Source organism: Aotus nancymaae, unplaced genomic scaffold (genome assembly GCF_030222135.1).
Source record: "Aotus nancymaae isolate 86718 unplaced genomic scaffold, 86718_ANA_hifiasm-v0.15.2.pri h1tg000059l, whole genome shotgun sequence".
In the NCBI taxonomy this organism is placed as follows: domain Eukaryota; kingdom Metazoa; phylum Chordata; class Mammalia; order Primates; family Aotidae; genus Aotus; species Aotus nancymaae.
Genome location: NW_026988473.1, coordinates 15,544,426 through 15,559,092, shown reverse-complemented (window position 1 = coordinate 15,559,092; position 14,667 = coordinate 15,544,426). Strand labels below are relative to the sequence as shown.

The following is a 14,667-nucleotide window of genomic DNA, read 5'->3' as shown; positions in this document are numbered from 1 at the left end:
ATTCCAGGCAGGATATGTATAACACGGACTGGTCTCTTCTGGGCATTCTTTACCTTGGCAAAGCCAGAAGACCAAGAAGCTGGAGTCCCAGCTCAGCCAATTCTGAGTCGTGGGCAGTCACAGGCTTCCACAAGCCTCGAGTGCCCCATCTGTTCAGTGGGGCAGTAGTGCCACAGCACAGGGGAAATAGCAGCCTCCCGTCTGTAATGCTGGTGAAAAAGCACTTTCTAAGGTGTCAGACACTCCACGGATACTTATTTTCGTGGTTGTTTTCTCTGGAGCCGGTGTGATTAGCTTCCCCAGACCTCAGAAAACCTGTCCAGGGGGTGTGAGGGGGCATTAGGTGGCTAAATAGGGGGCATTAGTGGGGGACCCCCTCCTTATAAGGGCCTGGCTCCCACTTCTCCCTCCTTAGACCCCGTTCCCAGCTGAGGCATGGGCTGGGCTGTACCAGGCACCAGGTGGAAGGGAGGCCACCAGGCTTTCACCCAGTCTAGCTCTGGGGACCCTGGGAAGAGGAGCTGGGAGGCTCTGCTCGTGTGCGCTGTGTGCCTGCCCGCCCACCCGCCGCCTGCTGCAAGGCCCGGAGCCGCCGCTGGGAGAGGAAGTGCGTTCGGTTACCAATCGGGTTATTTTCATAACGGCTGTCTCAGGCTGTGGGGAGGAGGGTGACAAGGGGGAGGGGGCAGAGGAGCAGCCACGGCCGCTCGCTCTCCAAACTAGGACTTGCTCAGCAGAGGCCGGCAGCCCGGAGCTGGAGCCAGAGCCCGGCCTCGGCCTCGGGGACCCGAGCTCCCGCCTGCTTGCCCCACTCCTGCCTGCGCCCTGCCTTCCAGATCAGGTCAAAAGGGGCCCCCAGCCCCTCCTTGCCTTCTGCTTCCTCCCTCTATATCTGGCTGGGTGGGTGTGGGGAGGGTTGGATCGGGTGGACCCAAGCCCCACCATCCATCCCTAGGCAAGGGGCCTGCCGTGCCAGGTTCCTGAAGCTGATGGAAAAGGGTCCTGCCAAGCTCCTGCAAGCCAGGGCAGACCCTGCCGGGTAAACACTCACTGGCCTGGTGGCCTTCTTACCACCCAGCCTGGCCCACCTGCTCCCTGGGGTCATTTTGTTTGTTGTTTTTGACAAGATTCCTGTGGTGAGTCTCAGCCTGGGAAGGCAGGACCCTGCCTCTCCAGCCCCCAGGCTGACCTGGGAGGGGCTGGCCTCCCTTCCAGCTTCCCCATCTCCTCCTCTCCCTCCCAGGGTCTGTGGGAGCAGAGCTGCGGGGGTTCTGGGGAGGCAGCTGCGGGTCCTTGCTCTAGGGCTGCTGGAGGTGGGGTCAGCATGCACCATGCCCAGTCTTCACAGAGCAGAAGGCGGACCAGGCCTTGCCCACGGCTTAGAGCAGGCACTCTGGCTGAATCCCATGGGGTGTCCTGTGAGAGCAACTCTGGGGGCCAGGACTGGTGCCAGGTACAGAGGACATTCCTCATGGCACAAGCGGATACCCAGGTGGCACCTGCAGCCAGCTGTGTTCCTCATGCGGGGCTGGTGGCCACCCTGGGCACTCCTGCTTCCCTTTCCGGGCTCCCGGCCTCCCTGTGGGCAAACAAGCCCCAGGAGGCAGCAGTCACATGCTCTGGTGTCTGTTGTGGGCACAGGCCCTGCCAGGCCCCTGCTGTCTGCCAGGTATCGCCAGGTAATCTCCTTCTGTCATCACATCCAGACCTCCTTTATGCCAACCTTCTGAACTGGGTAGTGTGAGCCCCATTTTGCAGATGAGAAAATTGAGCCTCAGAAAGATTAGTGGATCAGCCTAGGGCGGCAAAGGCAGATTCAGGATTCCAAAGCCCTTGAAACTAGCATAGGGCATGAGATGGCCTGGGCTGCAGGTGGCCTGTCCGCTCTAGCAGTAGCCGATGAAGCTCTCCAGCCTGCCCACCCCCATGTCAGCTACTGCAGCTTGGCCGCCCATAGCCGCTGTTCAGCAAGGGTGCGTGGCCAGACACCGCTGGTCTTGTCGCCTGACATCCTCTGTCCTTTCCCAGGCCCTGTCCTTGTTGGGCCCCAGAGCCGGCCAGAGGTTAACGGGGTCCCCTATGTCCTTTCCCATCCTGTCCCTGTTGGTGTGAAAGGCCCCCCATCTGGAGACTGAGGGACAGCCATTTTGCTGTGCTCTTGGTGTTGAAGCCCTCTGGGTGACCTTTACACGTGCTGTGGTCAGTTGGAGGTGACCAAGAGTACGAGTTGAGAAGCTGCTGTCACACAGAGCTGTGCCACAGGAGAGGCCCAGGCCCAGGAGAAGCCCCAGCAGAGATAGGAAGTGAGGAGTCAGGCTCTGGCTGACCAGGGGACAGAGGTTTCTATGGAGACCAGAGGAACAGGAAGCACAGGCCTTTGGGGAGGGGCACGGGAGCAGGAGGTGTGGGTGCCCAGCAGGAGAGCCTGTTATAAAATGTCAACTCAGCCAGTCTGACAGCCTCCCCAGACAAACGAGGAAACTGAGGCCTGTGCGGGACAACCTGCACACAGTCACACAGCACTGCCAGCCCTGCCTGCCCCACTCTGCTGGGAGGGGCGGCCCCATCGATCACTAAGGACACTCCTGGACAGATGTGGACCTGGGCTGCCTGGCGGTGTGTGGGGCCAGGCACCACAGGAGCACCTGGCTGCCACCCTTGTCTCTCGAGGGGGTCCTGGCCCCTGTTGTCAGGACAGGTCTGGGGCCGTAGGTTGGGCCCAGCCCTCACCACTGCCCACGGGTGCAGCAGCACCTCCCCCTACTGACTGTGGCCTTTTGTTTTCTGGGTGACACTAGCATCAGGCGGTGTGTCCGGGTGACTAATCTCCTCCAGGCTGGGCAGCTGTCACAGGGCGGCCTGACCAGGCGGGCGGGGAAAGCCGACACCCTGGGGAGGGCTAGCAGGCTAGTGCCCTGACAGCAGGGGCAACTGGACCTTCAGACTCCTTTTCCCTGACACAGGGCAGGCCCCAGGTCGGGAAGACCCAGGTTCAGGTCCCCACTCTGCCGCTGACTGGCCGTGGGACCGTGGCATGTTATTGTCCCTCTCGAAGCCTCGGTTTCCGCATCTCTAGAATGGAGCTTCAGGTTCTGCCTACTCACAGGGCTGTGGTGAGGATCACATGAGATGATAAAGTACTTAGCACAGGGCCTGTCACATAGCAGGTGTTCATTATAATTCCCTGCCTGGTTCCCTTCCCTACCCCGTCCCAGCCTCATGGTCCAGGAGGAAGGACCCTGCAGCCTACCCCATTTCTGGGGCACAGGCTTTGCCATTAGGTAGGCTTGGGCTCCAGTACTGGCTCACGCTGGCTTGCCGTGGACTTAAGGCAGGTCACCTCTGCATCAGTTTCCTCATCAGGAACGCAGTGTGACACAGTACCTGTTTCTTGGGGTTACGGTTTCTGAAATGATCTAAGTGTTTGCCAGGGGCTTAGCACAGTGCCTGACACATAGGGGCTCAGTAAATGTCAGCCGTGACGCTAGTGATTTAGGGGAGGCCCAGCGCTCTCCGCCCATGCCTGCTGTCCTGCCTCTGTAGCTCCCTCCGGCCCAGGTCATCTGCTTTGAGTGGGGCACTGTTTGGGGTCTAAGAGCACTGCCCTGACCTCCCTGTCATCTGAGGCAGCTGGGGACTCCAATAGGCAGAGACCAAGAGTTGAGCCATGCAGAAGTCTGCTTCCCCAGGCACCTCCGCCCTGTCCATCTCTCCCTCAACACCCTGCACCTGCCTGAGGCTGCGCAAGACCCACGGGGCAGTAGCAAATCAAGAGTGCGGTGGATGGGAGAAGGTGCTAGATGTGCGGCCTGGGCCTGATTCCTCCAGCCCATCGTCTCTGCCTTCATCCTCCCTCCTGTCCACCGTGTGTCCAGGGCATCACCCACCATGCCTAACTAATGCCGCCTTCAGCGGGCCAGCCCTGGGCAGCACTGTCCCAGGGCTGTGACCTTTTACTCCGTGGCTGTCAGGGGCTAGGATGCATTCCTCACCAGTCTCTGCCCAGGAGAACACCTGCTGTGGGGCACAGGTGGCCCCTGGTACCTGGAGGCATTGCCACCCTGAACCATGCTGGGCAGGCTGCCCTTCCACCACTGTTAGGAGAGGTGAGGGCATAGGAGCCAGATGCCTACTGTGAAGAAGGGAAGGGAGGGTGGAAGTGAGCTGGCAGAGGGAGCAGAGCATGAGTTCAGGATGGGTCCAGGGAGGTCTGGTCCAGGTGAGAGCTAGGACGAGGCCCACGGTTCCTGCCTCCCTGCAGGAGGGAGCTCTGGGCTGGGCAGCGTTTGGAATTGAGAATATCGGGGCTTCTAGCATCAGGGCTGCAGAAGAATGTGCAGTCACAGGCTCCCTCAGCAGCAGAGCCAGAAGGGTTTCCCGGCATCACCCAGCACTTTGCCCTGGGGTGTCCGTACTTTGCCCCTTCAGAAAGGTGAGACAGAGAAGTTAAGCACCAGAAAGTTCTTACCATCAGCGCCTCAGAGATACAGGCACACACACGCCCAGAATCCAGAAGCCTTTGCTTTTGGCCCAAGCCTATTGTTTCGGCCCCATGGGTGAAGAAGTCTGAGCAGTCCCTCTCCCGGGTGAGCCAGACAGCAGCTCTCCAGTTCCCTGAGACCTAGTCTTCCCTGAGCCACACATTAGACCCTCTCTACTTCCAGGAGTCACCCTCAGCCTGACCCCAAGGCTGGGGGCCGAGCGACTCTGGGGGTCCTGTCAGGACTGAGTTCCTTTGCAGAGCCTCATTTTGTTGTCATAGCTTGGTTTGCGCCACGTCCCAGGAGGGGACACCTAACCTGTCCCGTACTGGTGGCAAAACAAAGGCCCGGCAAGTGGGCAGTCCTGCCCGGGGCCCTGCCATCCATCCAGGCAGACCGACTCCCACTTCTCTTTTTTTCTTTTCCATCAGCTTCAGGCGGGGCAGGTGGAGGCCTTTAGGCCTGGGGCTCTGTCGTTAATGGTGCCTGGACAGGGGAAGAAGGGGTAGCCTGAAGCACCCAGCTACCTAGGACTCCAAGGCTCCCCAGGGTGCAGTGGGGGAGAGCATCAGCACCCCAACAGCTGCAAACATGGGCTCCCCTGAGCACCCCTGCAACCCTCGAGCACCCCGGGACCCTTGAGCACCCCACACCTGGAGGTCAGAGGCTGCAGTGACCCCTCCCTCCCTCAGGGGTTGCGTCCCTCCTCTGGGGCAGAGGCTTTGACTGAGCTCCCGGACACAGGACAGACCATGGCCTGGTCCAGCTCCTGATGCCCCTGGTCTCTGTGCCCAACAGCCATCCACCTGCCATGGAGACCTTCTTTAGGAGACATTTCCAGTGGAAGGCACCAGGCCCTAGAGAGGGGCAGCGGCGGCCCAGCAGCGTGGGGCTGCCCACGGGCAAGGCTCGGCGTCGCTCCCCCGCCGGGCAGGCCTCCTCCTCACTGGCACAGCGGCGCCGCTCCAGCGCCCAGCTCCAGGGCTGCCTCCTGAGCTGCGGGGTGAGGGCCCGGGTTTCCAGCCGCCGGCACTCCAGCACCGTGCCCCCTTCCTGCAACCCCCGCCTCATCGTGGATAAGGCGCCCACTCCACAGCCTACCACTGTGGGGGCCCAGCTTCTGGGCGCACCCCTGCTGTTGGCTGGGCTTGTGGGCATGAATGAGGAGGAGGAGGAGAAGGGTGTCCAGGAGGATGTGGCAGCTGGGGCATCGAGCGCCATCCAGCCAGGCACCAAGACACGAGGGCCACCCCTATTCCAGGGCACCCGGCCACTGTTGCCCCTGCCCCGATGCCTGCGCCGAGCCTCCTCCCACCTACTCCCCGCGGATGCCGTATATGACCACGCTCTCTGGGGCCTGCACGGCTACTATCGGCGCCTCAGCCAGCGGCGGCCCTCAGGCCAGCACCCTGCCCCTGGGGGCCGAAGAGCCTCAGGCACCACCGCTGGCACCATGCCACCCACCCGTGTGCGCCCACTCTCCCGCAGGCGCCAGGTAGCCCTACGGCGCAAGGCGGCCGCACCCCAGTCCTGGAGCGCCCTGCTCGCGTAGGTATAGCTGCAGCTAGCAGGGCAAGTGGTGTGACCTCCTGCAGGTCTGGCCTGGGCAAGGGCCTTGAAGCTCTGCCTGGCCGAGGGTTCCTCCCCACTTGGGAACACTCTGGGCAGTGCCACGAAGCCAGCGCACCCCGAAAGGCCATGTCTCCTGGAGGGAGCTTCTCAGTGTCTGGGTCTTCTGGGAGGTCCTCCACCCTCCCTGTCACCAAGGTCGTGGAGAAGACAGAGGCCCCAGGAGTGGGAGGAAGTTGGGTCAGCAAGTGCTCAGCGCCCTCCTCAGCTGTCTTCTCCCCTGTAGGAAAGCCATCACCAAGTCCGGCCTCCAGCACCTGGCTCCCCCTCCACCCGCCCCTGGGGCCCCGTGCAGCGAGTCAGAGCGGCAGATCCGGAGCACGGTGGACTGGAGCGTGAGTGCCTACATAACCATGGGTCCCAGCCCTGCTGGACTCTGGGCCATGGCGCAGTTGGAGGGCAGAGGCACAGCAGGCAGCTGGGAGAGCCAAGCCTGGAAGGGTGGACAGTCGGGCGGATGGGACAGAGCAGGGTTGATCCAGGCTCTAGAGCGAATTTGTCTTGGGAGAAGGTGGGTGGGCAGGGGCTGATGGAAGGGAGGGCTGGGTGGCTGGCATGCACTGAGCAAGCCCATCCCGTGGCTAGGAGTCAGCAACGTATGGGGAGCACATCTGGTTTGAGACCAACGTGTCGGGGGACTTCTGCTACGTGGGGGAGCAGTACTGTGTAGCCAGGATGCTGGTGAGTGCTCGCTGGGACACGCTGCCCCCTGCTGGTGGAGCCAGCACCCGCAGCCCTTCTGGGAAGGTGGGATGGAGCCCTCTCCCTAGCACCCCTGCTGTGGATCGCCCCAGGATGGTGAGGGGTGCAGGGGTTTTTTCCAGAGGCCAGGAATGGGCTTCCCAGTGCACACAGAGGGCAGCTGTGCTGGGGCAGGCAGCCTCCGAGATAGACTTACTGGTGCCTCAGGGGCCCTCTCCTCTTGTCCTGCAGCAGAAGTCTGTGTCTCGGAGAAAGTGCGCAGCCTGCAAGATCGTGGTGCACACACCCTGCATCGAGCAGCTGGAGAAGGTGGGTGGGTAGCTCAGCTTTTGCCTGCCCCTGCCCTTTGGGTGCTGAGGCCTTTGCAGTGAACACACACCCACACGTTATATAAACATGGCCTGCCAGGAGCAACCCAGCACTCAGGGGTGAAGAGTCAAGGCCCCTGGAGCCAAATGCCTGTGATCGAATCCTGGCTCCTCACTTACTAGCTGCTGCATCCCCACGGCCTAGAAGAAACGTGGCACAGAGTGGGTTCATTGAATATCACTCGATGAGATGAATTGTCAAATCATGCATGGCCCTTGTACCATTTCACCATGTCCAAACTAGACCTTAGAAGAGGCCATTGGTTTGCTGAAGCTTCATAACTCAGCTGTGGCTGGCGGCGGAGGGGGGGTCCCCTGCACCCTGCCTCTGTGGAGACCTTTTCCCAAGGGCCATTGTCCACTGTGCATCTGCAGCTGGGGGCACGTCTGGGCACTGTGCTTCTACAGGGAGGTGGGGGCAGCACTGGGCAGGCAGGTCAAGGCCAGGGGTAGAAGAGTTTGTGTGGAAGGGCAGGGCTCCCCAGCCTGCAGCAACCCAGACCAGCATACAGGAAAGACTGTAAGACCAGGAGTGGCTCAAGCAAGGCTCACACGGGCTGCTTTTCCCAGCCCCTGAATCGTAAAGTGAGGTGTCCTTATACCTGTAATAAGACTGAAGTAGGGACACTTAGGAGAAGGGAAGTAGAAACGCAGCCCGAAGCATTGTACACTCATCATCTCAGGTGGAAATCCAGCTAGGGTTCAACAAATTAGCTAAAGGTCTCCAGGGACCAGGCAGCACAAGTCTGCGTGCGAGGACCAGGCTGGCTGCATGTGCCAGGCTGGGAGTGCCAGAGGGTGAGGAGGAAAAAGATGAGGCCAGGCACGGTGGCTCACGCCTGTAATCCCAACACTTTAGGAGGCCAGGGTGGGTGGATCACCCTCGGGTCAGGAGTTCGAGACCATTCTGGCCTGGCCAACATGGTGAAACCCCATCTGTACTAAAAATTACAAAAATTAGCTGGGTATGGTAGCATGCACCTGTAATCCCAGCTACTGGGGAGGCTGGGACAGGAGAATCGCTTCAACTTGGGAGGTGGAGGTTGCAGTGAACTGAGATCACACCACTGCACTCCAGCATGGGCGACAGAACAAGACTCTGTCTCAAAAAAAAAAAAAAAGGAGAATGAGATACTGGGTGGCAGAAGGGAAGGTCCCTCTTGCTAGTGGGGAGGAGGCAGAGAGGCAGGAGGTCTTCTCAGAGGAGGTATCTCGTGTTCCAAGGACTCTTAGGATGATTTGGGGGTCTCCTTACCTTGTGTGGCTGACCCTGGGTGTCCTCCTGGAGGGGGTGACCACAAACCTGACCCCGAAGGGAGGTTCTGACATTTTGGTGGTCACTGCAATGTTTCAGATAAATTTCCGCTGTAAGCCATCCTTCCGTGAATCAGGCTCCAGGAACGTCCGTGAGGTATGTGCTGTCTGGGCCTCTGCGCAGTGCCTCTGGAGTGCCACCAGGGGGCTCAGCTCCTGCTTGCTACTCCTCGCTGAGGCTCTGGGGTCTTCCCTGTGGATGCCTGGCTGGCGCTGCCTGCAGAGGGGGTGGGACAACTTGTGCTTCATGGTGCCTCCCAGCCTTCTCTGTCCCTCCTCTGAGTCTGAGCCTCCCCACGGCCATGGAGAGAGTCTTCAGCCCCTCCTCTACTCCTGTGCTGGACTGCAGAGAGCTTCCAGCTTCCTGCAGCCCCCACCCGTTGATGTACTGAGTGGTGTGGGCTGTTCTCAGGGCTGTGTCCCTGCCTACCCCTCACCCTGGTGAAATTTATCACCTTCTTCCCCAGCCAACCTTTGTACGGCACCACTGGGTACACAGACGACGCCAGGATGGCAAGTGTCGGCACTGTGGGAAGGTGAGAGGCCCTGCCTGAGGACATCGGCACCTGTACCTGTGGCCCGAGGCCAGGCTGCGTGTCCCCCTGCCCTTGGTCTCTGGGCTGAGCAGGCGAGCAGGGAGGAAAGTTTTCTTCCAATGCCACATGCCTGGCCTGCTTTGAAGTTGCAAGTGGCCCTCTGGAGAACCATGTAGACTTATTCATTCGGTGACTCCAAGGATACCTGTGTGCCAAGCGCCAAGCTGGGCAGCGGTTTCCCACCCTCCTGAGGACAGTGTGGCTTGAAGCCAGCCTCTCCAGGCAGGCACCTAGCACAGCCCACAGTGGTTTGCTTCGCATGCTTGTTTCCTGCTTGCCCGCCTCCCTCAGTAAGTGCAGGCGCTCAGAGATGGAAGCCTTACTTATGCACCGATTGTCCGCCTGGCCCACTGCAGGCCTTTCGTAACAGCCTGTGGGACAAACAGGGAATGTGAGAGGTACCCAGAAGCAGCGTCAATTTCTTTAAGAGCACATGGGGACCTGGGAATCAGGCCTGGGGGCAGGAAGGAGGGAAAATAAGAGTGAGGCAGGAGTTGGCCTGCATTGCGGCAGACGGGTGTGCACGCGGTGCTGTGCAGGTGACTTCAGGGAGTCAAGGCCCCTGGCTACCCAGCCCTGTTCTTCAGGCTTATTTTATCTATTTTTTTAATTTAAAAAAATGTGTTCAAAGCTCGGCATGGTGGCATGTGCCTGTTGTTCCAGTTAATTGGGAGGCTGAGACAGATTGTGTAAGCCCAGGAGTTTGAGACTAGCCCTGGCAACATAGCCAGGCTCTGTCTCTGGGTGGAGAGAGGCTGGTGACAGGAGAGGGGCTGGGTCTGCTGCTCTAGGCCTGGCCCTGGTGCCCATCCATCCTGTCCACCCTCAGGGCTTCCAGCAGAAGTTCACCTTCCACAGCAAGGAGATTGTGGCCATCAGCTGCTCGTGGTGCAAGCAGGCAGTGAGTGGTGCCCCTGCCCCCAGGGCCATGCCCTGCACTGCTGGGTTTGGGTCCCCGAGTCCCGACCAGGTCCCACTCACCCCGGCCCTGCGCTCTCCGCAGTACCACAGCAAGGTGTCCTGCTTCATGCTGCAGCAGATCGAGGAACCCTGCTCCCTGGGAGTCCATGCGGCCGTGGTCATCCCGCCCACCTGGATCCTCCGTGCCCGGAGGCCCCAGGTGAGTGCTGCCTGCGCCCTGCATGCACCCCCACTTGGGGTCTGCCAGCTACCCCAGCCTGCCCACCTTGTCACCAAACCCCCTGCTTCCCTTGCAGAATACCCTGAAAGCAAGCAAGAAGAAGAAAAGGGCATCATTCAAGAGGAAGTCCAGCAAGAAAGGGCCTGAGGTCAGCCCCTGGCTGGGCAGAGGCTGCAGGGGGGCAGGAGGGAGGGATCTGTTGCTGAGGGTATGGACCCCCCACCCCCGGCTAATGCTGCCAGCTGGCGGGGTCCGTGTGGGCTCTGGAGGCTCTGAGGAGGGCGGTAACAGATGCAGTTTCTGTTCTGTGGCCTGGTAAGATCTGGCCCAGAGATGGTACATGAGGGTACACAAGGGGGATGAAGTGTCGCCCAGGGGGCCTGCTGAGGATAGCAGTAGGGTGTCCCAGACAGGAAGGAGCTTACAGGCTTGCCTTGTCTCCCAGGAGGGCCGCTGGAGACCCTTCATCATCAGGCCCACCCCCTCCCCCCTCATGAAGCCCCTGCTGGTGTTTGTGAACCCCAAGAGTGGGGGCAACCAGGTAAACACGGCCTTGCCGGTCAGCTGAGGGTCTGGGTGGGCGTTGGGGTCCAGCCCATCTGCCAGCAGCTGCGCAGAGCCCATTTCTGGCTACTGCCACAATCCCTCTTTCCCAGGGATCCTGAGAAAATCCTGTCCTTTCTCCACCCCTCACCCCTTATTGGCCGTAGTTCCCATAGTCACGTCCCTCTCCCTGTGCTGCTCCCGCTTCTCCCACCGCCTGACCGCCTCTGGCCCCTCCCCACCACCTCTGGGCTCCCCATCCCATCCAGGGCGCGAAGATCATCCAGTCTTTCCTCTGGTATCTCAATCCCCGACAAGTCTTCGACCTGAGCCAGGGAGGGCCCAGGGAGGCGTAAGTACTTGCCAAGGTTTTGTGGGGGACGTGGGGGCACTTGCCTCGCTCCTGGGGTGCAGCGCACATCCCCTGACCCCACTGCCGTCTTCCCATGAGCCCAGGCTGGAGATGTACCGCAAAGTGCACAACCTGCGGATCCTAGCATGCGGGGGCGACGGCACGGTGAGCTCCCCCGACGGGCTGGCCAAGCGAGAGGGCTGGGCCTGGAGCCAGCGTCCCTGTGGGCCTGACCTGCCTCTGCTGTCCCTCCCCCAGGTGGGCTGGATCCTCTCCACCCTGGACCAGCTACGCCTGAAGCCGCCGCCCCCTGTTGCCATCCTGCCTCTGGGTACTGGCAATGACTTGGCCCGAACCCTCAACTGGGGTGGGGTAAGCACCCATAGGAGGGGGGCACAGCCGGGGCCTCTCCAGCCACAGAGGTCTCAGTCCCTGCCTCCTCCCCCAGGGCTACACAGACGAGCCTGTGTCCAAGATCCTCTCCCATGTGGAGGAGGGGAACGTGGTGCAGCTGGACCGCTGGGACCTCCACGTTGAGCCCAATCTGGAGGCAGGGCCTGAGGACCGAGATGAAGGCGCCACTGACCGGGTGTGTTGGCCGGGCCGAGGCAGGGGACTAGCTCCACTTTCCCACTCTCTGGTTCTGGGACCTTGGGCGAGTCTCTTCATTTCTTCAACTTCAATTTATTCCTCGTATGATGGGAATAATAGTACTTGCCTCACAAGATGCTGTGTCTTGTCTTGTTTTGAGATGGAGTCTCGCTCTGTCTCCCAGTCTGGAGTGCAGTGGCACAATCTCAGCTCACTGCAACCTCTACCTCCCAGGTTCAAGTGATTCTCCTGCTTCAGCCTGCTGAGTAGCTGGAACTACAGGCACACGCCACCACACCTGGCTGATTTTTGGTTTTTTTGTTGTTTGCTTTTTGATTTTTTGTTTGTTTCAGACGGAGTCTCACTGTCACCCAGGCTGGAATGCAATGGTGTGGTCTTGGCTTATGGCAACCTCCACCTCCTGGGCTCAGGTGATTCTCCTGCCTCAGCCTCCTAAGTAGCTGGGACTACAGGCGGCTGCCACCACACCTGGCTAATTTTTGTATTTTCCGTAGAGTCAGGGTTTCACCATGTTGGCCAGGCTGGTCTCGAACTCCTGGCTTCCAGTGATCCACCCACCTCAGCTTCCCAAAGTGCCGGGATTACAGGCGTGAGCCACCACACCCACCCAATTTTTGTATTTTTAGTAGAGATGTAGTCTCACCTTGTTGGTCAGGCTGGTTTTGAACTGACCTCAGGTGATCCACCCACCTCAGCCTTCCAAAGCGCTGGGATTACAGGTGTGAGCCATCACACCTAGCCACAAGATGCTGCTCTATTTGGCAAACATTCACGGAGCACCTGCTACCTGCCAGGCACTGCTCTAAGCAGTGAGCAAAACCAAGCTCCCGCTCTCGCACTCCATATGACATGTTGGGAAGAAGTGTTAGGGGAGCCGACAGGGAAGAGATGCCGCTAGGCACACAGGGAAGTCCCCCAGGAGCCACCGGGCAGAGCAGGGCTGCGCCTGACGGTGGGTGAGCTGGGCTGAGTCCCGGTGGACGCTGCTGACTGGGGAAGGCCTGTGAACAGATGGGCTGAGCTGGCGCAGCCACAAAAGGCCCCTGGAGTGGGGACATGTGTGAGAACCAGCCCTCATTTTGGTCCCTTGACCTTTTTCCAGTTGCCCCTGGACGTCTTCAACAACTACTTCAGCCTGGGCTTTGACGCCCACGTCACCCTGGAGTTCCATGAGTCTCGAGGTTGGCAGCCTCCCGCTGAGGCCAGGGCAGGGTGGGCACAGGAGCGTCCCCGGGAGGGTCAGACCCTGCTCCCGCCAGTGAAGGTGTCCATCCCAGCCCTCCCCCGACCCCGCCTGGGCAGGCTGGGGTGACTCACTGGCGCCCACTGCTTGTCTCTACCCAGAGGCCAACCCAGAGAAATTCAACAGCCGCTTTCGGAATAAGATGTTCTATGCCGGGGTGAGTGGGGTCTGCGCCCCCTCCTGTGCCCGCTCCTTCTACCACCCGTGCCCCTGCCCACCTGTGCCCACCGGGCCCCAGAGCCCTGCCGGGTGGGGGTGAGGAAAGCAATCTGTCAGCAGATATGACTCCCTCTGTCTCCCACAGACAGCCTTCTCTGACTTCCTCATGGGCAGCTCCAAGGACTTGGCCAAGCACATCCGGGTGGTGGTGAGTGGGGCCAATCTGCCACAGGGTGGGTGGGCCGGGAGGGAGGGTGCAACTGCGCCCGTGCACCCAACACCCTCCCGCCCCTGCTGCCAGTGTGATGGAACGGACTTGACTCCCAAGATCCAGGACCTGAAACCCCAGTGTGTGGTTTTCCTGAACATCCCCAGGTGAGGAGGGGTCCGGGGGCTCCGCCGTCCTCGTCCCGCAGGGACTGTGTTTTGAGGTCCGCGTCTTTGCCCGCCCACCCGCGCAGGTACTGTGCGGGCACCATGCCCTGGGGCCACCCTGGGGAACACCACGACTTTGAGCCCCAGCGGCATGACGACGGCTACCTTGAGGTCATCGGCTTCACCATGACGTCCTTGGTGAGTGAGCCCTGGGCCCACAGTGCTGGGAGCACAGCCCAGAGGTAGAAGGGGGTCCCCTACACCCATCTCCATGGGCCAGGGTGGGCTGGCTCACCCTCACCTCCCTTCTATGTCTCATTCCTCTGGCTTGAGAGTGGCACTCACCCTCTCTGCTAGTTAAGTCTTGGGACACTTTCACTGCCCTTTCTGACTGGGAAGTCACCCTCATTGCCTCTGTCCCCTCCTCTCCCCACCTGAGGTCTTACCCTCCCCTCTGCCATCTGCCCGGGGGTCACTCACCTTTGTTCTCTGGCTAGAATGTCTGCTCCGGAAGGAGCAGAGCTTGGGGCCCCCAGCCCGGGTGCCATCTGACCCGAGCTTCCCGTGCCCACAGGCGGCACTGCAGGTGGGCGGGCACGGCGAGCGGCTGACGCAGTGCCGGGAGGTGGTGCTCACCACGTCCAAGGCCATCCCCGTGCAGGTGGACGGCGAACCCTGCAAGCTCGCAGCCTCTCGCATCCGCATCGCCCTGCGCAACCAGGCCACCATGGTGCAGAAGGCCAAGCGGCGGAGCGCCGCCCCCCTCCACAATGAGTAGGTCCCTCCCCCGCCACACTCTGTGTGCCGGGGCCAGACCCTGCCCTCTCTGGGCCTTGGTTTCCCCATCTGTAAAAGGGGCTGACTGTCCCTCTGCCCCCAGGGATGTTGGGAATGGGGCGGGACCTGCTCTCAGCACGTGGCTTGATGCCAGGCTGAGGGTGGCACCCAGGCCGGGTCTTTGCTAAGCCCCGAGTGCCCACCCTGCCCGACAGCCAGCAGCCGGTGCCCGAGCAGCTGCGCATCCAGGTGAGCCGAGTCAGCATGCACGACTACGAGGCCCTGCACTACGACAAGGAGCAGCTCAAGGAGGCCTGTGAGTGTGGCGGGCGGCCGGGCAGGGCCCAGGCAGCCGGGTCCCCCGTGGGCAGAGCC

At 60.9% G+C, this 14,667-nt stretch overlaps 1 protein-coding gene across 5 annotated transcripts in view; it reads left to right on the top strand.

Moving 5' to 3' along the window:
- Positions 1 to 14,667, top strand: part of DGKZ (diacylglycerol kinase zeta) — a 50,069-nt gene that overhangs the window by 30,435 nt on the left and 4,967 nt on the right. For 2 of the 5 annotated variants that reach the window (XM_012452471.2, XM_012452474.3), the window contains exons 2-21: positions 6,337 to 6,445; positions 6,696 to 6,791; positions 7,047 to 7,121; positions 8,535 to 8,591; positions 8,962 to 9,030; positions 9,920 to 9,991; positions 10,094 to 10,210; positions 10,308 to 10,379; positions 10,677 to 10,772; positions 11,044 to 11,126; positions 11,231 to 11,291; positions 11,385 to 11,498; positions 11,575 to 11,715; positions 12,841 to 12,919; positions 13,083 to 13,138; positions 13,286 to 13,348; positions 13,442 to 13,515; positions 13,602 to 13,713; positions 14,090 to 14,289; positions 14,508 to 14,608. In XM_012452471.2, coding sequence (XP_012307894.1) covers positions 6,337 to 6,445; positions 6,696 to 6,791; positions 7,047 to 7,121; positions 8,535 to 8,591; positions 8,962 to 9,030; positions 9,920 to 9,991; positions 10,094 to 10,210; positions 10,308 to 10,379; positions 10,677 to 10,772; positions 11,044 to 11,126; positions 11,231 to 11,291; positions 11,385 to 11,498; positions 11,575 to 11,715; positions 12,841 to 12,919; positions 13,083 to 13,138; positions 13,286 to 13,348; positions 13,442 to 13,515; positions 13,602 to 13,713; positions 14,090 to 14,289; positions 14,508 to 14,608 — 1,847 coding nt within the window. Of the gene's footprint in view, positions 1 to 910; positions 6,030 to 6,336; positions 6,446 to 6,695; positions 6,792 to 7,043; positions 7,122 to 8,534; positions 8,592 to 8,961; positions 9,031 to 9,919; positions 9,992 to 10,093; positions 10,211 to 10,307; positions 10,380 to 10,676; positions 10,773 to 11,043; positions 11,127 to 11,230; positions 11,292 to 11,384; positions 11,499 to 11,574; positions 11,716 to 12,840; positions 12,920 to 13,082; positions 13,139 to 13,285; positions 13,349 to 13,441; positions 13,516 to 13,601; positions 13,714 to 14,089; positions 14,290 to 14,507; positions 14,609 to 14,667 lie in introns of those variants that run through there. The other 3 variants (XM_012452472.2, XM_012452473.3, XM_012452475.3) reach the window with 2 other exon arrangements.